The following is a 25,743-nucleotide window of genomic DNA, read 5'->3' as shown; positions in this document are numbered from 1 at the left end:
GACAACTAACAGTGGACATATCTGTTGCTTATTTCTTTTATCTCAATCAGTGCATAAAGATATCACAGTAGGTTCGTAAGCATTCAACACTTCAGCTTTTCTTTTGTTTCAACAACTCACTGGCCGAACTGCAGCCCAAATGCAGGACTGCTGTGTCTTTTCATACTGACCTTGGAGTATACCACAGTATACAGGTTTAATAAAATTGTACTCATTCTGATCTGTGCATGTTTACCTTTTCTGTGTTGCAGATTAATCTGGTTAAACAGACTATAATAATGATGTTAGGACCAGAGTCTGTTATCAGATAGCTGACAGGTATAAGAGAGAGATGTGCTTTATAGACAAAATATTTAGCTTGCCATCATTTTACAAGATTAGTAACAGAGAACACAAGGGGCTTTCTGTTGTTTGATATCATATACTGTTTTTGAATGCATCTAGAACATTACAGTGAATGAGCTGAGATGCATACTTTTGCTCATGTAATCTAAATGCCAGAGATGCAACATGCTTTCACTGATATGTAAGACTGATTTTATAGTAACGAAGTTATTTTATTCCACAGGTCATAGGAACAGCTCTCCTACTTCTTGTAATTCTTGCCCTTTTTGATAATAATAATCTTAGAGTGCCCAAAGGGCTGGAACCCGTGGTCATTAGTCTACATATTTTGCTGCTTGGCCTTGCACTTGGTATGAACTGCGGATGTGCCCTGAATCCAGCACGTGACCTGTCACCGCGGATCTTCACTGCAGTTGCAGGATGGGGGATGGAGGTTTTCAGGTAAGTTCTATTAACAATTCACTGCATTTTGTTCCATGGTGGCTTCTGTTCTCATTCCACAATAGCCAATATGGAAAGCAATTTCTGTAATATTAAATAGTTCTGTATATTCAAATCATTTTGTTCTAAAAGATTATAACTATGTTTTGAACATTTTAGCAGAGAAATCTAACAAAAAGTAGCATTATTTAATTGCACAAAAAGTTGTAATTGGGTTTTGCCTGTGAAACATAAAAGTAGGAAAATGTATAACTACAAATATCAAATACACGTGCAGCTTCCTTACACAGTTTCAAGGAGAAATTCTCTGGCTGACGGTAGCCCACAGAAAAAAAAAACACAAATGGTATAAAGCCGCATGCTTTTTCTCTGTTGGAAATCACTGCTAGAGTGATTTCTAATTGTGCTCCAGCAGTGCAGCTGTAGAGTGCGGATATGTAAGTTCAGGGGTATAGAGGACTTGCCTCCACATCAGAAGATGCAGGGAGTCTTGCCCCCCCTGACAAAAAGCAAGAAACAAAGAGTTGTTGCCCCTCTTAGTTTTCTGGTATTTTTTTCATTCTTTTGAAACGTCAACTTTCAGTAAGTCAGCGTTTCATAGAAGAACCTCCATATGTGCTCCTTTTACCCTGTCCATGGTTATATAAAGGATTGAATTTCTGAAAATCTAGGAGAGTGAATAACAGGTTGCACAGAGTGATTTGATGAGTGCTAAAATTTTCTAAAACATGATAACTCGTACCTACGTATTTTGAGAAAACTCCACGCTGGAAAAGTCATGAATACTGAGATGGCTAACAACACAGACATTTCCCACATTGGATAATGGGATTGCAGTAAGTAAAAGTTGGTCCATATTGAATAAATCACTCAAAATAAACACATTAAGATGCAAAGTATCATGTGGCAAAATTATCTGGACTATGTTCTACTTGCACTGCTAGCTGTCACTTATAAAACAAGTATTTGTTAATACTGAATGCTGGCTTGCACTACAGCTGAACTGTAGCAATAGCAGTTTAAGATCTGTGTAAAAAGGTATGATAGAGCTGGAAAAGCTACAGTAAATATTGTTATTTCTGTCACTGGAGCTCCCTTCAGGCACAACATGGGTGATTATTATAAGGCACTATGCGATAAAATACAAACCAAAGCATCTATAAACTTGTACACAAGTATCATCTGTAATGATTTAAATACTGCCCTTTTAAGTAACAACATAAATGAATATTTTGTAATGTATAAAATATTATTTGCTACCTTTATGCTACAGAGTTGCATGGAGGAAACAGTATTAGTACAACATAAGCATTGCTTGGGTTAAGCAGATAGTCAAACCATAGTAGTAATAAATAGATACACACATTAGAAAACGTTTCTAAAGAACTTTTAGCATTTGGTATACTTATCAAAAATAATACCAGCAACTACAGTCATCAATAAAACTGGGATTTGCTGTACATACCTTGTTAGAAGAGATGGTTTTATCAAGATATGTTTCAATACAATAGCTACAAAATAGGGAAAAGCAAATCCTGCATTAGCCACACATTAAAGTTGATTCAGATTGTTGTTCTTCTTTCGGCTTTTCCCGGTTAGGGGTCGCCACAGCAGAACTCTGGTCCGCTAATGATTGTCAGTAGATTTTTTACGGGTGCCGAGGTGCCAGCTCGATGCCCAACCTTCAACAAAGGCATGCCCATTCTACGCATGTCTTTTGAATGCCACTCGACTGCGGGGAGGACATGCAGACTCCACACAGAAGGCGCTCCAGCCGAGAATCGAATGGGAGAACCTCTTGCTGTGAGGCAACAATGCTACCGCTGCACCACTGCGGCTTCTAAATATAGAAATCAACAAAGTAACCCCACCATTGCTTTTCAAGAAAAACAGGAAATAGCTCATTGGGTGGTCCAGTGGTCCAGTGGATAGTGTTATCATCTCAGAGAAAGAGGTTCCCTGGTTCAATTCTCAGTTGCAGAGTCTGCATGTCCTCCCAGTGTTCTCATGAGTTTCCTCTGGGTGCTCCATTTTCTGCCCACATTCCAGAGACATGCAGTAGATGGATTTTACACTCTAACTTCACCATAAGTGTGAGCATGTGTGCGAGTATGTGGTGTGGAAGAACTACTGTGGCAGGGTTAGCCACCTGATGGTGTAAACCTTAGATCTAGATGACTGTCACGATTGAAGTGACACCATAAATCAATGAATACAAATGGGAAAAAGAGGTTGTGGATGGATGAATGGATCTTATATTCTCATTCTGCTAATGGAAGCCTTTTAGTGATCATTATAACCATGTGAAATTATGAAATTCTTGCTTTTGTCTATTTGACAACCATATTTTCTGATCTATAAAGTTATCAGAAGAATGTATGGGAGGAAATCAAATGATTTTCCAAAAAAAATCCATAATATAACATTTGTCTGGCTCTACCATTCTTTAATCGGAAAACAGGATCAACAAAAAAAGTCATTGGATTTGTTTTGGGCATACTCCAGTGGCAACAGCTCAGTGTATATCACATATAGTTTATGAGAAGTACAATGTAAACACTGAAGAATTTTATATTGCATAGAAAAGCCTCTTGAGAGCTTCGGTGTTTCTTATTCATTAAAATAACTTCTCCCATTTCATATTTAAATCCTTGGATAAGTGGTGCAGTCTTCCTTCTTCCATTATCTTTCCTATAGTTTGTTCATGTAATCTAGCTACATCAACAAATGCTTTTAATTTTACTTTCTTTGAAGAAAGGACGCAATTACTGAGACTGTTTAAAAGGGAGAACGTGCCTGTTAGTTTCTTCTTAACTTCTTCTTTAAAGAAAACCGCAACTAATTGAATTTCCTCTTGGGTTGTGACCCCAAAAAATGTTACCACTCTTTAAATATAATATTATACTGAATGCCTGAAACACTGAAATATCACCAAAATTTGAAATAAAATATACAAGACAGGGGAAATAGATGTTAAAGGCAATGAGCCGAGACATAGGTGCATTAATAGATACACCATGCATTGTAATAGAGACTGATATAATATTCCTAAACTGCTGTTTGTAAAAAATCAAATGAAACAAGTCATGTCCTAATACCTGGGGGTCAGCCCTTACCAATATTAGTTTCATATGATTAGAAATGACAATACATTCATATTAAAAGATCATGTTGATTCTTATAAAACATTACCTATAACAATCTTTCTGTAGCTTGAAAGCCAGTCCTTCCTGCCTCACGAACTTAAGTAAAGATTTTCCAAGAAATATTAGGAGCTCTTGCTATTCTAAAGAACATTAGAACCTATCTCATTACCATCTATGTCTGGGTTAAGGCAAGTACGCTTTTTAAATTCATTACCAGAAAAAAATTACAATGAGCATCATATACGGTTATATTCATTCACACTCTCTTATTTTACATACTCAGCATATTGACATTTTAAATATGTAATTAGAGTGTTTGTGTCATGTAGTATACTCCAAATATGTCTGGAATACGATTAACTATGGGTTGATCAATAAATTAAGATTAATATTAATGGTGTCTCATAGTTTATTGAAAGGCTCATGTTGTGAATGTTAAAAAATGCATTTAATCTAGGAAGAAATTATCTACAATCAGATAGTAAAAGTAATAAGTCATAGACATAAGAAATTAAACAACATATGTGGAGCTCAGTGAAAATGTTTGGAGGATCTTGATAATCTATACAGTAAAATGTTTATTGCAAGAACAAATAAAGAGGTGAAAGGGGATGCATATGCCTTACTCTGGTGTTTATTTGTACAGGAGTACATTTTGGCCAATGATTAAAATTATCTTCATCATTTTTTATTATTTTGGATTTGAGTAATGATTTAATTAGAGATACTGTGCCACTACTTGGAAAACATAATCTAATTGCTTTTAATACATTAAAATATTGATTTGAGAAATTTACTTACCAGATAATTAATAATATACCAATACTTAAATATATCTGCTGTTTACTAAGTCAAAAGCTTTGACAACATTATATCTAAACTATATCAGACTGAACATGTCTTATATGGTCTAAAGTAAAAGTGTATCATGAGATATCATTGTTTGGGGTACAAAACCAAATTGCTAAGGAAGTACTATATCCAATGGTTTAAGTAGCTAGTGATCTTGGCTGTTACTTTGTAATTACATTTTAAATTGGATATAGTTATATAGTCAACCATTGTGACATCTCACCTTCCTTCTCTTTGTCACTACTAAATGGGATGATTGTCATTAAATGAGGTGCAAATTACCTTGGCATGGTCAAATAGTACACTAATTTGATTAACAGGAGAATTAATAGTCCCATAATAACTGAATTAGCTCAAAAGAAAGTCTACTGCATCCGGGGTACTTTTTCATCTTACTACATTAACACAAGCACATTCTACAGTCAGTGTTCCGTGATAATGGAAGCTTTTTCCCAGGTAGCAAAATGGTCTGGTTAGTCCATGAAGTTCTTTCTGTAGGGAAACATACACTTCCGGTCTCATTTCTTTGTTTCTCTACAAAAGAATGCTTGCAAGGAAGTGAAATAGTTTTCATTACTTTACAACTTTGCTACCTTTTCTTGCATATTCCTCCAGCACAGATTTTTATAAAAAACAAAAAAAGTACATATATGTTGAAGTTGCACTAGTATAATAGTCTGCATAAAATCTCGCATTCTGCATCTATCCCTGATATGACTGTGTTATATTACTACTTATGGTGCACTTATTTACTCCCAATTTGCATTCCAGTCCTTATAAGGGCTCAGTGTCATAAAAATTATGAAAAAAAAGTCCATGTCTTGCTAGTAGTATATTGGTGGTCAGCTGGCTGGGTTCTCCAACCAAGCCAGGAAACAGTGATACAATGAGAGCAGGTCTACACTTACTAATTAGAAATATTTTTAGCTAGATGCTCCTTTTTCAGTGAATCTTTTCCCCCATCATTCCCAGTTGAAACAGAAGTATTAAATATTATGTAACTAGCTTTCCTGTATAAAATATATCTGGTATATAATTACTTTAAATGACCTATGCACTAAACTAGTGATGACTCTGTTATACTTTATTTTCAACAAAAACTATTTGTGTTATCAAACTGATCTATTTTCTTCAAGCTACAATGCTGAATCATTATTCTATTTATATTCACATGGTCCATTTGCTTAAGTGTGTATGCTGTACAGAGATAATTCAATATAGAAAATGTCAGTATTTTATATATGTTATTCTTGTGTCTGTCAGGCTTGTTAGCTTTATTTGTCCTTTCTTCCTCTGCTACTAGGAAAGAATCTGTTCTTTTAGTAGCAGATTTTTTTATGGCACGGACTATCTGATTATAATGATGATGATTTTTTTGCCCATCAAAGTGCCCACCCTTTCTTTCATCTTGTACATAGACTGATATAATTTTTCATGGTAATTTAATTTTGATTGACTTCTCTGTAGGAATGAACCACATAATTAATATTTCTTATCACAGATTGCAGAGGCCGTCAGGAGGGGAAGCTGACTTATGCAGGGAAAGAAATTATATCACATGAAAGCAAAAAGGGACAGCCTTTTGTGGGGCGTTTAGTTAAAGGTAAATCCATGGATCTGGGTATATGTGCCAGGGATCTGAGTAGTCACATAAACAGCACAGCCTTATCTTTGACCACCACATGGCCCTTATTTTTGACCACCTCATGGCCACAGTGGTGAGGAAATACTTTTATGTTGTACAACTTATAAGTAAGAGCATTGCATCTAGGTCCAAAGAGGTCATTATGCCACCATATTCTGCTCTTATCAGACCAAACATAGAGTACAATGCTCCTTTTGGTATGCTCCTGACCAGGCATATGTAGCAACGACAGCAACATTAGATGTAATTTACAAAAAGAATACAAGGTGTAATAAACCTGCCATACACAGAGCACCTTAAAGCCCTTTCCCTCAACTCAGTGTTCTATAGATAGCTGAGGGGTGAGTTATGTCTGGCTTATAAGGCATCCACAAACCCCACACTTATGAATCTCCTGCATATTTGTAAGTCAAACAGTACCAGAAATACAATGTCTAGGAACAGTACAATACAGAGCTAATCTAAACAATCCTGTCTTGGTTTGAGATTTCTTGATCTTAACTGTTAAAAGAGTTGCAACTGCAAGTGATAGTAAGCAAAGGAATTCCTGCTTTTGTGTGACACACAGCTTGTATGGTTAGAGCTTTACTGTACTTAATTTAATATTTAGCTGTATATTGATTTAAATTCTTTTTGAATTCTGTGGCAACTAAATTTGATTATTGTTTTCTTTTAGAATTCTTTATTGATTTGCAGCTAAAATGGATTCCTTAAACGAGTCTGCCATTAATGATTTGTTAAAGCACACGTACCTTGTACACTGTACTAAATGCTATGTATATTTAAAGGTAATACTTGATACCACTGGCGATCTGTGTTCCTCATGTCACGAGTTGGATGATTTTCTTACCACTATTAGTAGTAAATCTAGACTTACCAATGACGATTGCACTTGTGCAACTGGTACGCTTGGAGAACTGTTGTGACATCTATTAATGACTGGTCTGATGAGATAAATAATGTTAGGAAAACAGCAAATAGAAGACATTTAGGAAAGGAAGTGTCTAGTGTCAGTAAAAATCGCTCAACCCCCTGTTGAAGAACATAATATCATTACCATGTTGACAACTTTGGAATTCTAGATACACATATTCAGTAATTTCATGATTCAGAAAGTATAGAAGAAAATAAAAAAGAAAGAAAGGAAGATGTTCACAGAAATAACAAGAAAGAAAGTGATAAATGTCTGTAGAACAAAGAATACGTACTAAAAAGGGTACTGCTTTGTTATGTAATACACAGATTACAGCTTCAGTCTACAGAAAAATGCATCATTTTTTTAGAAGAGAAGGTAGAAAAAAAGAGGCAAAGGAAGAAGTGAAACCTGAACATGGGAGGATTAAATAACATTATTGTAAGAAAATAGCAGGAGAAAGACAGAAGTTGAAAACATGGGTCAAGTTGGGGATGTACAAAGCCAACTGGATGAGAACTGTATGCCTGCAAATGTAATAAGCAATGAAAACAGAGGGATTAATAAGACTAATGGTGATGAAAATTATTCCTTTGTAACAATTGATAGAGCAGATATTATTGAAATAGAAGTTGAAGATTCTTCAGACTCGGTCAGAAAATGTATTCTTGTAATTGGAGATTCAATCATTGGAGGCACTGATATTACATTTGCATCAAAGATAACAAACATCAGATAGTGTTATGCTTCTGATGACCAAAAATAGAGGATGTAAGACAGGCTTTAGAGCACCTCAATGTAAGGAAGTATGGATCTGTTTTTTTCATGTCAGTACAAATGATCTCATACACCAGGACTCTCTGACTGTTAGTAAGGAACTTAACAGTCTTGTTAGACAGCATAGCTTCTACAGGTGTTAGGACATATTTTTTTCACTATCACATATAAAAATGAGAACTACATAAAAAGAATGTCCTATTTTAAAAATGGAAACACGTAGACCATCTGAGCCTAATTTTGGGTACACATGCTCAGACATGATGGCATGCATTTGTCAAGATCAGGGAAGAAAAAATTTTCAGCAAATATTTTGCAGTATTTGACAAACACAAGGCAGGATTTTTGACAGGTCAGAAATTTAAACACTTCACAGACAGCAACATCGATTTTTATTGGAAACTTTGGTACGTTCCCCCAGCATTGATGTTGTTATTGTTTGTGAAACATGGTTAAAGAACAATGACTGGAAACCAGTTCTGTCAGGGTATAAATGTTTTTATTGTAACAGACATTCAACAAAAATCAGGTGGAGGGGTTATTATAGGGATTAAATATAATTATGAGACCTGTGAGTATTGCATGTTCAACAATAACACCAATACTACAGATTACGTAACTGTGACAATAAGACAATCCTTTAACATAACAACTATTGAAGTGTATAGACCACCAAAGTCAACTCTTGATGACCAAGAGGAAGTCATATATTTCTTGCATGAAACACAGGAGGGAAGATTAATAGTGGTTGGGGACTTAAATTTACCAGAAACAGACTGGAATATTATTGATTCAACATTAGTAAGAAAATTATTCACAACATATGTTCAGGAACAACAACTGCTTCACATTATAAAAAAGCCTAGACATTGTTTGTGTTACTTCTTCTCAAGTTTTACTACTGTTGATGTGCAGTGGTCACAGGGTTAATAAAAGCTAATTTGTTGCTAGATCTTCTTCTTCTTTTGGCTGTTCCCGTTAGGGGTCACCACAGTGGATCATCTGTTTTCATTTCTTCCTGTCCTCTGCATCTTGCTGTGTCACACCAACCACCTGCATGTCCTCTCTCACCACATCCATAGACCTTATCTTAGGCCTTCCTCTTTTTCTCTTACCTGGCAGCTCCATCACTAGCATCCTTTTCCCAATATACCCAGCATCCCTCCTCAGCACATGTCCATACCAACGTAATCTCGCCTCTCTGGCATTGTCTCTAAACCGTCCAACCTGAGCTGAACCTCTAATATACTGATTCCTAATCCTGTCCATCCTAGTCACACCCAGTGCAAATCTTAACATCTTTAACTCTGCCACAACTAGCTCTGACTCCTGCCTTTTTGTCAATGTCATTGCCTCCAACCCATAAAACATATCTGGTCTTACTACCCTTTTGTAGACCTTCCCTTTCACCCTTACTGGTACCAGTCTGTCACAAATCACTCCTGACACTCTTCTCTACCTACTCCACCCTACCTGTACTCTCTTCTTCACATCTCTTTCACACTCACCATTACTCTGAACTGTTGATCACAAGTATTTAAATTCATCCACCTTCGCCAGCTCTACTCCCTGCATCTTCACCATTCCTCTATCCTCTTTCTTATATTCTGCCTTGGTCCTGCTGACCTTAATTCCTCTCCTCTCTAGACCATATCTACACCTCTCCTCAACCTATTCCCTACTCTCTCTACAGATCACAATGTCATCAGCAAACATCATAGTCCACAGGGGCTCCTGTCTGATCTCATCAGTCAACCTGTCCATCATCATTACAAATAAGAAAGGGCTCAGAGCTGATCCTTGATGTAATCCCACCTCCACCTTAAATGTGTCCATCACTCCTACTGCAGACCTCACCACTGTCACACTACCCTCATACATATCCTGTACCACTCTTACATACTTCTCTGCCATCTCAACTTCCTCATACTATACCACAACTCCTCTCTAGGCACCCTGTCTTATGCTTTCCCTAAGATGACAGAGACACAATCTAACTCCTTCTGACCTTCTCTATACTTCTCCATCAACATCCTCAGAGCAGACATTGCATCTGTAGTGCTCTTTGCTGGCAGGAAACCATACTTCTGCTCACTAATCATCACCTCCCTTCTTAACCTAGCTTCCACTACTCTTTCCTATAACTTCATGCTGTGAGTGATCAATTGTATCCCCCTGTAGTAACTACAGCTCTTCACGTCACCCTTATTCTTAAAAATCGGTACCAAAACAGTTCTTCTCTACTACTCAGGCATCCTCTCACTTTCCAAGATTTCACTAAACAGTCTGGTTAAACACCCTACTGCCATCTCTCCTAAACACCTCCATGCTTCCACAGGCATGTCACCTGGACCAATAGCTTTTACATTCTTCATCCTCTTCATAGCTGTCCTTACTTCCTCCTAGCTAATCTGCTACACTTCTTGATTCACTATCCCCACATCATTCAACCTTCTATCTCTCTCTCTTTCTCATTCTCTTTGCTCATCAGCCCCTCAAAGTACTCTTTTTATCTGCTCAACACACTTTTCTCACTTGTGAGTATGTTTCCCTCATTATCACCCTTACCTGCTGCACATCTTTCCCAGCTTGGTCCCTCTGTCTAGTCAATCGGAATAGGTCCTGTTCTCCTTCCTTTGTTTCCAACCTTTCATTCAACTCACCATACGCCTTATCTTTAGCTTTCATCACCTCTCTCTTTGCCGTATGCCTCATCTCCTTATACTTGTGTCTACTTTCTTCATCTCTCTAACAAACCCACTTCTTCTTTGCCAACCTCTTTCTCTGTATACTCTCCCATACTTCCTCATTCCACCACCAGGTTTCCTTGTCCTCCTTCCTCTGTCCAACTGACACACCAAGCACCTTTCTAGCTGTCTCCCTTATCAGCTCTGCTGTAGTTACCCAGCTATTTGGTAAATCGTCACTGCCACCTAGTGCCTCTCTTAACTGTTCCCTGAACTCCACCTTACAATCATCCTTTTTGAACTTCCACCATCTGATCCTTGGAACTGCCCTCACATTCCTCCTCCTCTTCTTGATCACAAACGTCATCCTACAGACTATCATCTTATAGAAACCAAAAAAACTACTGAAAAACACAAAACTTGCAAGTGTAGTGATAGGACAAAGCTCGTGAAAAGAGCAATGCTGCAACCACTATAAGCAAAATAATTTATTGAGGTAAGCGCTTTCGGTAGTGAAAATATCCCACCTTCATCAGACCAAGAGAAAAGACAAATTGTACACTTTATATAGTCATAAAGTTCAATTAATTAATAAACTAATCACTAACAAGACAATTAAATAATTACTTAATTGCAATTAAAAATGTATATGTATATCCTTATTTGTGTTATAAATGCAATAATAAAAAAACATAAAAGATTTTACAACAAATAAAATATCTCACATATATTAATCAGTAATAATAAATAAATGTATATTGCACAATAAATGCTGCTAGAATGCCTAAAATATAGCTTTAATGAGTGCTAGACGTACACACACAAATTACTCAAACCCTAAAATGGCATAAGAAAAAATCATCTAGAATAATAAAATACAAAAATAAAACTAAGAACACCATATGTGTGTATATGATGAACAAAAGTATCACTATGTTCATTAAGTATATGTATTAAGTACATACTAGCTTTACCAAGCTGTATTAAAACATACATATAAAAGTATAACAGCTATAAAGAAATATATATATATATATATATATATATATATATATATATATATATATATATATATATATAATATATATAGCTGTACATATATGTAGTACTATAAACTCATCTATTCAATTTATTATTACTGATTAATATATGTGAGATATTTTATTTGTTGTAAAATCTTTTATGTTTTTTTATTATTGTATTTATAACACAAATAAGGATATACATATACATTTTTTAATTGCAATTAAGTAATTATTTAATTGTCTTGTTAGTGATTAGTTTATTAATTAATTGAACTTTATGACTATATAAAGTGTACAATTTGTCTTTTCTCTTGGTCTGATGAAGGTGGGATATTTTCACCACCGAAAGCGCTTACCTCAATAAATTATTTTGCTTATAGTGGTTGCAACGTTGCTCTTTTCACGAGCTTTGTCCTATCACTACACTTGCAAGTTTTGTGTTTTTCAGTAGTTTTTTGGTTTCTATTTTGTTCGTGGTCATGGCAAGTGGAAGTGAAGATGGCCAAAGTGGGTCCCAACCACTTTTTTCACAATTATTTAATGTTAACAATGCTGCTATGGATACCAGTCAAGATTCCATTGAGGCGAACGCCGTTGGAAACTTGACTACACTCGTAAATATGCTACTTGGGAAAGTAGAAGCACTCTCCCAAAGACTCGAGAGTGGCACAAGATTGGAAGGGAATCCTATTGATTTACGTTTGCCCGGTTCGTCAGGTCATTTGCCTGGGACTCCTCGTTTCAGAGAATTACAGCCTTGTACACTTTCAGGAAGCACCAGAGGAGGTTTACAGGAAGGGAACATTGTGGTCACGCATGAAGTGAACACTACAGGTGAGCATTCGCCTGTTAACAGCACAAATGGTGTGGTTAATACCGATAACAACATTCCTACATGGTGGTCTTTTTGGATTATAGAGATTTCTTTGCCAATTCATCTAGCTAGCAGAGCAGATTGAATGACCAACGTAATGTGAGTAATATAACTGTTCAGCTTAGTTCTTTTGACCAAAAGCTATTTAAATGTCGTAAGCTTCAGCTTGAGGTTGCTTACTTAAACGAATGTCTATCTAAAAAAAATCATCCCTAAAGGGTTACGACAGTGACGATACCCTGCGGGGTTTGTCGCTAACTCTCCTTTTCACTCTGAGTTGCTGGCATTATTTGATAGACAAGCTGTTGACTTTATCAATGCTTTAGTTAATTTTTACAACACAGAAATTGCTTCTATTAAAACAGACCTTGAAATTTTGGAGCACACCATTTGTAGGGATCCTAATTTTACACAATATAAATATGATTATTGCAGGATTTATTCCAGTATTGATGCCACCATTAATAAACTTTTAGCTACAAAGAAGAAGAAAATTGACAGAGATGTCTTAGCATATGCTCAGAATAAAGCATACCCTCCCCCTCCCTTCTGTTATACACATGGATGCATTTCAGGACACTACGACTTCTAGGACTGAGATTGTTACTAACAATAATAATAACAACAACAATAATGTGGTTATTACTGCCAACACTAACCAAGATGTACCTGTGCGTAGAAGTAAAAGGATTAGAAACAATCAATCTCAAATCCATAATCAAGCTGTGGTTAACCATAATGGTCCTAATGCATCCGACAATAATCAGGATTTTCAAACGGGCAGAGAGTCGAAACACAACAACTCAAACAATCGATCGAACCAAAGACAACAGGTGAATTGGAGGAGCAATCGGAGGAACAGGAGGAGGAGATAAGGACATCTACGCCTAATGGACCACAAATTCTGTTTAGTACACATGGTGACTTTAAGATTTTTAATTACACTGCATTATTTGTGGACCAAAAGATGGTAGATTTTTTCGCAAAGGGGCTCTCCTTTGTTCCTAGCCAACGAACAAATCTTGTTAAAACTATTGTTGATGTCAAAATTTACACTCGTAAATTGAATTTAGCAGTATTGATGGGAGCTGGTTCTGCACTAATAAACACCTTAAGGGTGTCTAGTGTTTTCAATCCCCCCTTGTACCTGCACGTTCCTTGTTCGAGAAAATGTGTGAAGTAGATTTAAGAAAATTATTAGACCAACGTGCACAGGAACAAGTATTTAATACTAATATCACTGTAGAAGAAAAGCAATATATTGATTTATTAAACAATTGTGATATTAGAGTCATGAAACCTGACAAGGGAGGGGGTTTAGTTTTTATGAATCAGTCCACTTATAATAGTAAGATGCGGCAATATCTTAATTCTGAGGTGTACACTCCTGCTAGCCTCAATCAGGTTCATACTGTATACCGTCTTATTAGAAGTGCTCTGAATGATTTATTTCTGGAAGGTTCTATTGATATAGATACCTTTCAGTACCTGTCCATGTCAGCTCCTAGAATTCCTATAATTTTTGGAACTCCTAAGTTACATAAAGACATTTTTGATCCTCCCTTTAGACCGATTGTGGATGGTAGAGGTTCTATTACTTTTGCATGTGTCAAACTTGTTGATAGTATTTTAAAACCTCTCATTAATCAAGAACCACAAATATGTCGGGACTCATGGAGTTTCTTGGAAAACATCAATAATTTAGAGTATAAGGAAAATAACATCTTTTTAACCGTTGATGTTAAAGACCTATATACCGTAATTCCTCAACAAATAGGAATTGAGTGGACTAGGGAATTTATGCTTTTTAAGAAAGTTGATCATGATAAAATATGTTTAGTTGAAACCCTTTTAGATCTAATATTGTCCAACAATTACATCATGTTTGACAAAGAAATTTTCTTACAGAACACGGGAGTGGCTATGGGTTCGCCTGTGGTGCAAGCTTCGCTAACAGAGTTATGGCCTACTGGGAACACAACCATTTGTTTATTGACAGTATGTTCCAAGATAATGTTCTTTGGTACACCAGATACCAGGATGATATGTGCTTGGTATGGAAGGGTGATGTTAACCTAATCGAAGGGTTTATACAACATATTATAGACAAAACTGATTTTCTCGAATTTACCTATGAAGTAGGAGTTGAGAATATAACGTATCTAGATGTGAGACGTACTAACGATAGGGTCAACAAACAGTATAAAGCTTCTATTTATAGGAAGCCCACTTACTCCAATGCATTCTTGTTTTATACTAATGAACACCCTTACCATCAGAAAAAGGCAGTTGTTAAAGGCCAGATGGTAAGGGCTGCAAGGATGGTCACTGAAGACATTGATTTTGATTTGGAATGTGAAAAATTAAAATCAATGTTTTTGAGTAGAGGGTACCCTTATAATTTACTTGTTGACATAATGATTGAAGTGAAGACTAAGAGACTATCAGGGTTTTTTAAACCTATTTTAGTTAGTAAGTCTCATTTTGAAGGCAACGATTTAGCCTCTAATCAGGTAGTCCAACGACATGATACAATAGTAAATGAAAATAAGTTACCACATCTTAGTTTCTTGTCCACTTTCTTTTCTAGTACCAAAAGGGTTAAGGAGATTTTTATTAAAAATTGGGCAGTTATTTTAGAAGAGCTTTCTGTTTGTACTACATTGGGTATTAGACCCCACTTTACATTTAGGAGAGGTTTGAACCTCAAAAATTTAGTAGAGAACTACAAAAATAGGACTTTTGGTTATTCCCAACGGACACATTTAGGTATGCGTAAGTGTGGGCATTGCACACAATTTAAGTTTATTAAGGTGAGCACTATTGTCAACATTAATCCCAGGACATATAGAATCAATGGCACTTTTAATTGTGACTCGAAAGCAGTTGTTTATGTTGCAAGTTGTAAATCTTGCCCCTCATTCTATATAGGGAAGACTGAGCGGAAATTGAGGCAAAGAGTATATGAACATTGTTATGGTGTTAGCAAAGGGGATGTTAACAATGCTCTTGCAAGACATGTATTGCAATTTCCAGCTCATGAGTTTTTATTCTCAGTTGTACATCAGATCCCTTTGGATCCAAGAGGGGGGCCTTGGCAACTCCTACTTGAACAACAGGAGTTATATTGGCAGATTAGAACTGCTGCATATATTTTTCCCGGTATAAATGATTATGTTTCAATTAAAAGCGTCTTAAAATTGAAAGCATTGAATAGATGAGTTTATAGTACCACATATATGTACAGCTATATATATATATATATATATATATATATATATATATATATATATATATATTTCTTTATAGCTGTTATACTTTTATATGTATGTTTTAATACAGCTTGTTAAAGCTAGTATGTACTTAATACATATACTTAATGAACATAGTGATACTTTTGTTCATCATATACACACATATGGTGTTCTTAGTTTTATTTTTGTATTTTATTATTCTAGATGAATTTTTTTTATGCCATTTTTGGGTTTAAGTAATTTGTGGGTGTACGTCTAGCACTCATTAAAGCTATATTTTAGGCATTCTAGCCGCATTTATTGTGCAATATACATTTATTTATTATTACTGATTAATATATGTGAGATATTTTATTTGTTGTAAAATCTTTTATGTTTTTTTATTATTGTTTTTATAACACAAATAAGGATATACATATACATTTTTTAATTGCAATTAAGTAATTATTTAATTGTCTTGTTAGTGATTAGTTTATTAATTAATTGAACTTTATGACTATATAAAATGTACAATTTGTCTTTTCTCTTGGTCTGATGAAGGTGGGATATTTTCACCACTGAAAGCGCTTACCTCAATAAATTATTTTGCTTATAGTGGTTGCAGCGTTGCTCTTTTCACGAGCTTTGTCCTATCACTACACTTGCAAGTTTTGTGTTTTTCAGACTATCATCTTATGCTGCCTAACTACGCTTTCCCCTGTCACCACTTTACAGTCTCCAATCGTTTTAGACTGACCCTCCTGCATAGGATATAATCCAACTGTGTGCATCTTCCTCCACTCTTGTATATCACCCTATGCTCCTCCCTCTTCTTAAAATACATATTCACCACAGCCATGTCCATCCTTTTTGTAAAATCCACTACCATCTGACCTTCTGCATTCCTTTCCCTAACACAATACCTACCCATCAATTTCTCATCCCTTCTGTTCCCTTCACCAACATGCCCATTGAAATCCGCACCAATCACCACTCTCTCACTTTTGGGTACACTCACCACCACTTCATCCAACTCACTCCAAAATTTTTCATTCTCATCCATCACACGCCCAACTTGCTAGTTTTTATTTTAATTTGTTGCTAGATAATTTTGCCAAATTGTAATCTAAGTCAATGCACAGAAGATTAATAACATATGTATTATATAGAAGCAAACAGTTACTGTGTAAAACTAATTGGAGTGATGCATTCAGGGTGAAAAACTGCAGAATGAATGTGAAAAGTTTTGAAAGAGGAATTGTTTGAATGCAAAAAATCAACAAACGGTTTAACATCGGGATTTAAGCACATAACATCAGGAGGATATAATTCCATAAGAATAAGATACTTGATTAAGGTGAAAGACAAAAATATAAGAAATGGAAATGAGGTCAAGCTACAACTTTGAAAACTGAAATAAACAAAATGGACAGAGAAATTAAACATAGTATGAGATAAGATCAACAAAAATTTGAAAGAAATGTATATAAATATATTGAGCATAAAAGGAAACCATTTTTAGACAAATTGGTAAATGGTGTGTAGATTCTAAAATTTATTCTCAGATATAACAGATTACAGATATACTTACAAAATCTCATGCAAAGCAGTTTGGCTCCACAAAGAGGGTAATGAATTGTCCTAGTGGCATCCAGGTAACTTCAGATACTGAAATCAAATGAGATTATATTGAAAAAGAACTATGCAACGTGGATCCAAACAAACCACATGGAGGAGATGGAATTAGTAAACATGACCTGAGAACACTTCAGCAAGAACTTACAGACCAATAGAGTGCCTTCTGATGATATATAAACTATACACTGGAATTGATGCCAACAGAGTTTATAGTCATTTAAAAGAAAACTCAAATATGGCAATAGAAAAAAGGACAATAAAAGAAAGTCATATGGAACAAAGGATCATTTGTTGCTAAATAAAGTCATAGTGGAGAACTGTAAAAAAGGGAAGACTCTAAGTCTGGCATGTATTGACTACAAAAAAGCATTTGAGAGTATCCCACATTCATGGATAAAAGAGTGCTTAAAAATGTATGAGATACACCCTACACTGATCGATTACATCACAGTGACCATGAAACAGTGGCAGACCACTTTGCAATTAAGCCATGATAAAGGAGAAATTATTATTCTAGGGATAAAAATCCAAAGGGGGATATTCCAGAGTGACTCTCTGTTGCCATTGCTATTCTGTCTTGCCCTTAACCCATTAAGCTGTCTACTTTACAGATTAGGTCATGGCTATAAGTTGGCTTCTAGAAAACAACAAAGTGTTAAGACTCCTCATCTTCTCTTTATCGATGATTTAAAACTGTATAGCTCATCATATGAGGAACTGAAAGCACAACTGAAAGTAGTCAAAACTTTTTCAGATGAAATAAGATTGTTATTTGGTCTTGATAAATGTACAAAAGCCACCTTTAAAGGAGGAAAGCTGCAGCACCAAGAAATCATCAGCCTGGGACAGGAATGTGATATGAAAGAACTTGAGCAAGAGGGAGTGTGTAAATATTTGGGAACTGATGAAGGATCAACAATAAAAAATGAACAAATGTGAATAAAACTCAATAAAGAATATTTTAGAAGACTTAAATTAATCCTGAAAACAGCATTGACATCTAGAAACAAAATTCAAGCTATAAACCAATTTGCTCTTCCTGTCCTAACATACAGTTTTGGTGTGATTGACTGACCCCAAAACATGTTGGATAGATTAGATGGGAAAACAAGAAGGATGCTTCATGCTCATCAAATGATTTATAAAAATCAGTGTGTACTAAGATTATGTATTCCCGGTTCTGAAGAAGGGATGGGCCCCCTTGAAATTGATCACAATCGTGGGACTGCATACACATCTGCTGACCTCACAAGAGACAACGTAGTGAAAGTTTTGAAACATGACGAGACTAAATCTAAGATGACTTCCCTGCTTAGTCTACCAGAAGCATATTGGCATCAAGGAAATCAAACCAGAAGTAGATAAAAATTAGGCAACAACTGAATGTGCCAAAAAACAAAAGAAAGTATATAAGGTGAAGGATCAGTTGAGAAAGCGAGAAATGTAGAAAATGCATAAATATAGTTGCAAGTATAGAAAACTCCTGGAAGAACCCCACGTTGATCAGGATTGAACACAAGAATGGTTAAGGAGAAGCAAATTCAAACCAAAAGATGAAAGGTTACAATTGGCAGCCCAAGACAGTGGGCTATGTACACATTGGTTTACCAAGTCCATTGAACATGTGAGAGAAACAAACAAATGTAGGTTTTGTAAAACCGAACTGGAAACAGTCTACCACCTCGTTGCTGGTTGTAACATACTAATGGCTGAAGGACTTTATACTAAAAGGCATAATAATGTGGCAAGACTGTTGCACTAAAGATACTGCAAACATTATAATATTGAAATGCCTGAAAAACACTGGAAACGTGAGCCATAAACCATCACAGAAAATTATGAAGCCTGCATCACATGGGATCAGCTATTACCAACAGTTTAAAAGATAAATGCTAGAAAACCAGATATAGTGCTCCATGAAAAGAAGACAAAAGTAGCATTGATCATCAAAATGACTACACCTGTGACTACAGTGTCTTTCATACAGAGAGACATAAAGTCATAAAATATCAGGATTTGCAGGCAGAAACGAGAGTAATGTAGAAGAAAGATACCAAGACAGTTTCAATAGTAGTAAGAGTAATGCATCTTATAAAAAAGAATCTACAGTCGTGTTTAGATATGTTACCAATACATGTAACTCCATACGAATTGCAGAAGGAGTCATTACTGGGCACATTGCAGGTGCTGCAAAGAGCACGTCTGGCTGACATCAAAGACTGAAACAATTCTGTCATAGTCCATGTGGGCATTAATGACCTAAGATGTACTTCCCTGGACTATATGAAGAGAGACATTGTTGATCTCTCTGAATATGTGTCTCAGGTAGGTATGTGCCTTGCATTGAGCTATATTCTACCTTCACAAGGATGATGCCACAGCAGAAACAAAAGATGATTCCCTTCAATAATTGGCTTAGTTTATGGTGTCTTTACACGGGGGTTTCAATATTTGTCATCATGGGAGGACATGGTTAACAACCATGTTGCTTTGCAAAGGATGCTCCGCACCTGTCTTACCTAGGTGGTTGAATATTGGCTAAAACGTTATCCTCCCCCTTTGAGCCTTTTTTTAGACAATGCCAAATTGACAAACCTACCAACATAGCAAAAAAACCTCAAAGAAACCTAAAGGTGTTGCTGCTCAATGCTAGGAGCCTAAATAACAAACTCCATACCCTATAAGCTCTCCTCACTCTGGAGAATATAGACACCTGTGCCATTACCAAGACATGGTTTAAATCAGCAGAAACTCCTCTGGCAGTGCAGATGAGTTTCTCAATCTATATTCACAAGATGGTTAAACATGACAATGCCCTGGAATTTATTCACCTGCAAATTACCATAGACAAAGTCCTACACAATATCCAAGCAGGCTAGAGGTCACCCTCTCTGTCCCTAGAACTCCATATCTCATACCCAGACCTACTGGAGACACTCACCATTAAAATAAATTCCCTATTTATGGGAGATTGTAACTACCCCTGTATAGACTAGGAAACATGCACTGCCTCATAATCACAGGTACAATGATTACTGGACTTGAAACACAAATATCCTTGAGTAGATAGTGTGTAGACCCACCAGAGGTTCAAACATACTGAACCTGGTACTAAGCACTACAGCACCCCACTCACACACACTGTCACATCCTCACCTGTGTGCTCAGACCACAGAGCTGTCTTCTTCAAAGTAAAAATCAACTTGGTAACCCCAGCGAGCTCTTTAACAGTTAGGAACTACTAGAAAGCAAACTACATCCTGTTAAGGAATAGTTTATCAAAATTCAGCACCCATCCCAACCCTAATTTGACAGCAGAATTGTTCACACAGACCATGTGCAACCAAGTAAATGTCTATATAATAGTTTTTGTACCTAGTAGGAGAAAGGCCAAAACAAATTTTAACAACAAACCACACTGGTGGAATCCTAAATTTAATAAGCTATATAACAAAAGGAAAAAAGTCATGGTTAAGATCAGAGACAACTCCCATAATGGTAGGAGCTCTCTGAAACTAAGAGGACTAATTAAGTCCAACAAGGCCAATTACAAGGTCAAGATAGCCCTCATAGGCTAAAGACAGCCACACAAGGCCTTCTATGGCTGTGTCTGAAACCTCAAAGGTAGCACACATCAGTGTGCTGAACTGGCAGTCATTGTTACCACCTTCACTTAGCAGAGTGACATAGTGAATATTCCGCCTGGCAAATTCATCTCATACTTTACCCTCCCACTTACCCTCCCCGCCACACCCATGAAACACCTACTAGCATAACCCTTCCCACAAGTACTAATAGGGATCAGGTTCTGGCAGTGCTTGCTAAGGCCAAAAACACAGCCTTAATGGGCCCTGACAATATTTTCAACTACAGCTTCAAAACAGGCTTTGTACCATGAGGATGCAGGACTGCAATAGTTATCCCACTTCACAAGGGTGAATCATCAACCAAACCTCAGAAACTACAGGCCTATTAGTCCGACTAGTCTAATATGCAAAATTATGGAATGAATTATCATGGAAATGATCAACAAGACATAGGCGACCTTCAAACACTGGACCTAATCCAATTTGGCTTTGTCAAGGAAGATCATGCCTAATAACCTCATGGACTTCTTTAAGTAAGTCTCCATGGCAATGAATAAGTGAAAATCAGTGCATACTGCCTACCTGGCCAGGTGTTCCATACAATACCCCACTCAGATGTAGATGACAAACTCAACAAACTGGGCATAAACTCCCCACATCTCTCTGGATTTCCAGCTGGCTCACAAACAGGACCATGGAAGTCAGGATTGGTGAGATCACCTCCACAAAGCATCCAGTCACAAGCAGGGTACATCAGGGGTCTGTGCTAGGACTTCTCTATTTAGCTTCTACTCTCCAGAGGTAATGGCTAGAGTCAATGGCCTTTGGCTGACCAAGTTTTTAGTCTCCTTGTTGTTGTCTGTTAGAGCTGAATATCTGTTACTGTTTCTGACTTTTGGAGCTTGTAGTGAAATCTTTTGTCTAGAGAGGCCTAGCTGTTTTCTTTGTGGCAGAAAGAATCAGTCTGGTTTGATCTAGCTAGAAACTTTCCTGCAGCACTGTTATTTTGATTAGCTAATTGGGCTGGTTTCTGTTTCTCTGCCTTTAATAGCCAGTGTTTTAAACCAGTTGTACTTGTTTGCTCAAGCTGTTCAAAGCTGCAGTGAGATAGGCCTTCTGCCATTTACTCTGCTGTGATTTTGGAAAAAGATAAGTGCTTATTTTCAACTGTTTTCTGCACTTCTGTTTTATTGTATCTCTGTGTAATCTGTGTGACTGTTTTTTTTATGTCTTACCCACTCGCCCAGCTGCTGTGGTGGTCTTAAATCTTGGTGGCTTTGAGTTGCCTGCCTCTAGTATAAAGTTGATATTGGACACTCCTTTCAGTCACATTACATCAGCTCATTCTACTGTTTATAGTGAGAACTTAGTAAAGGCCCACCCCTTTAGCTTCTGAACCTTTAATTATCTTACTGTATTATCTTCTCTCTTCACTTCCTTCTAAAAAAAACTGTACCTCTTTCTACTTCATTTATGTTTGCCATATTTGTACTTGTTGGTAGCCTCATTAAATTGATGGCAGTATTCTACTGAATCACAGCTTTATTTGTGATTGTGAGCTATTGTTTCAAAGCAATCTACTGATTAACTACATTTCTTTGCTATCTTCTACAATTCATTACTGTTTAACTGCATTTTAGTGCATTTTTTTGCTGTTTAACTTTTTCATACTGCAAGTTTTATTCTTTTGACTATAAGTGATTAATCTGTGCTTCATTGTGAGTTTTTTTTCTGAGTTCCTAACCTTAAAATTGAGTCGCATAGTCTAGATACAGGTCTGCTGCATCCAGAGTTTCAGCTGCATGGTTTTAAACCCTTTTTGATGTATTCCAGCTACAAGTTTTCCCTTAGTAGCACTTGTGTTATCATCTAGTAGTGCTACTTGTAGATCTTCCTCCCTTTACACTCTTGGCTCTTTCAGTTTCTGACAAATATGGATGGACAATTTCCTACATTTTCTCCTGCCAGTCCAGTCAATATGGGCCTTATGTACATGGACAACCCTCTACTACTGCCACCTAGGAACACAATTTGTGAGAGATGCAATTCCATCAAGCATCTAGTGGCATTGCTCTCTCCCCCACAAACCAGTATATCTGGCACTGAGAAGGTTGGCAACACAAACACCACACCTCAAGCACCACCCACACCTACACAACACACCCCTACATATGCGGAGGCCCTTAACAAATGCATAACCAAACTGCCCACCACACCATGCACCACACATAGTCCACACACCTGTGTCTCACAGCCACTAAGGCCTAAACATAAACCCAACACATTACTCATAGGAGATGCCATTGTGAGACACAGATATGCCTCTCACCAGGCTGGATAAGGAGAAAGTCACAGTTAGTTGTTTGTTGGGTGCCAGAATCTGCCATACCACTAATGCTCTCAAGTCTCTCCACAGGTACTGTTATGGCTGTCATAGTCCATGTTGGAGTGAATTACTTGAGAGAGACATGATAAACTTCATTGAGTATGTGTCCCACACAGTTATGTTCCTAGCCTTAAGCAGTATTCTACCATCACCCAGAATGATGCCTCAATACAAACAGAAAATGGCTGACTTTAACAATTGGCTTTGTTTCCTGGTGTCATTCCAAAGGGCTCCAGTACCTGAAAGCCTAGGATGACATGATTGACCATGATGGCCTGCATCTGTCTCCCTTGAGCTTCAGGCTCCTGACAAAGGCTCTTGCCTCCCCCATAGTGCCTTTTTAGGCAATGCCATGAGGTTAAAGCTACCAACATGAACATTTTATCAAAACATAAATTAAAGGTCAAGCTGCTAAATACTAGGAGTCTAAACATGAAACTCTAGTCAATGCAAGCATGCTTAACCTGGAAGACGCTAACATTTGTGCAGTACTTTCTTCAATATTAAGATAGGACTACTTTGTATGATGATGGATGTTGTACTCAACAATAATTTATTTATGTTTAATAATCAATACTTCCATCAATGTTTAGGGGTTGCTATGGCCACCCTTGTAGCCAATATGTATGCTGACCTGGTATTGGCTAGATGGGAGGAAATTAACATCTATAATGCTGATGGAACATTTAGGAATATACATCTCCTATTTCTGAAGAGATTTCTGGATGATGTGTTTCTTTTTCGGAAGGGTGACTCTGTTAACCTTAGAAATTTTGTTGATGCACTACAAGATAGTGCTAATTTTGCAGTATTTGATATAACTTCTTCATCTAAAAACATTAATTTCTTAGATGTTGACATCAGTATTAATATGCATACAAATACATTTGAGACTAAAATATATAGAAAGGATGTACAAGCTACCAGGTGTTTGCACTATGAATGTATGCATTCTGGGCATACATATAGAGGTCTACTAGAAAGTCAGTTTATAAGAGCAAGTCGGTTAAATACTGGGGAGGTGAGTTTTAATAATGAATTGGACAGTGTGGTTAATGACTTTCGGAGTAGAGGTTATACAGACACTTTAATTGAAAATATAAAAAGTCAAGTAGTTAGTGAGAAATCTGGTTCCTTGCAACCCTATATATATGTTAATACTAATCAGCCCGTGAATAGAAGGAGAGAACATCAATTGGGCTATATGCTGAAGTTCAATAGTCATACCAGTATAATTAAAAACATTATTACTAGGAATTGGTCTATCCTCCAGTCTAATTCTGAAGTTAATAATATAGTCGATGAACAACGTAAGTCTATATATAAAAGAGAGAAGAATTTAAAACAAATCATTTGTAATAAAGAGATGAGAACAGCCTTTCATAAAAATAATCTGTTTCACAGATTTGGGACAGTTCCAAGCCTTAACTATGTTTATTGTAATGAGATAAACACTGTCACTAATTTTACACATCCAATAACAAAGGAAAACTTTGATAGTGGAGCATCTGGCTCCTGTTACACAGAAAATATAGTATATATTGGTAACTGTTGAATGCCAGTGTTTTTATATAGGCAAAATGAATGTGAAATTTAAAGAAAGAATTGGAGCTCATCTTTATGACATTCGTAGGGGTTCATAGGCTCATAGGCAGGTACTAGGCTATTGGCCCGAGGGCCCACGTAAGCCTAGCCAACAAGGTTCCCTGGCTTACGCCACCCAAGAAAGTTATTTTCCTGAGCCACTGTCGAGCAGAGACACAGAAGTGATCCCCGCGGTGTATTTCCTATTTCCCATCCACTCATCAAGATTTTTCTTGGAGAGTGCTAATGAAGAACTTTGCTTGACATAGATGGGTAGCCTGTTCCAGAGTATGGGAATTCGCTGGGACAGGAATCTATCCCTCCAGCATGTCCTGTTTATTGTGGTGACAAGGTTTAGTTCCCTAGAGCGTGTAGCTCAGAGGGATGGGGATTTCTTTAGGTGTAACATGTCCAACAGCTCTGGGTTTGACATAGCTTTATATGTTAGGCAGAGATCACCTCTGAGTAGGCGATATGCTATGGAGTAAAGCTGGAGTTTTTTGAGACCGTCAGTGTAAGGCATCTGTTTGAGGCCAGTAATCCTCTTTGTGAGGTACTTCTGCGGCCTTTCCAGTTGCTGCAGATGTCTTGTGAGGTACATTCCAAAAGG

At 36.8% G+C, this 25,743-nt stretch overlaps 1 protein-coding gene across 3 annotated transcripts in view; it reads left to right on the top strand.

Annotated features, from left to right (window-relative positions):
• AQP9 (aquaporin 9) overlaps window positions 1-25,743 on the top strand; it is a 688,967-nt gene that overhangs the window by 328,888 nt on the left and 334,336 nt on the right. For all 3 annotated transcript variants that reach the window (XM_044078900.1, XM_044078901.1, XM_044078903.1), the window contains exon 5: window positions 569-786. In XM_044078900.1, coding sequence (XP_043934835.1) covers window positions 569-786 — 218 coding nt within the window. The remainder of the gene's footprint in view (window positions 1-568; window positions 787-25,743) is intronic.

Source organism: Protopterus annectens, chromosome 7.part1 (assembly GCF_019279795.1).
Source record: "Protopterus annectens isolate FY-2018-M chromosome 7.part1, PAN1.0, whole genome shotgun sequence".
Taxonomy (NCBI): Eukaryota; Metazoa; Chordata; order Ceratodontiformes; family Protopteridae; genus Protopterus; species Protopterus annectens.
Note: the sequence above shows the minus strand (reverse complement) of the source record. Positions and strands in the feature narration are given on the sequence as shown.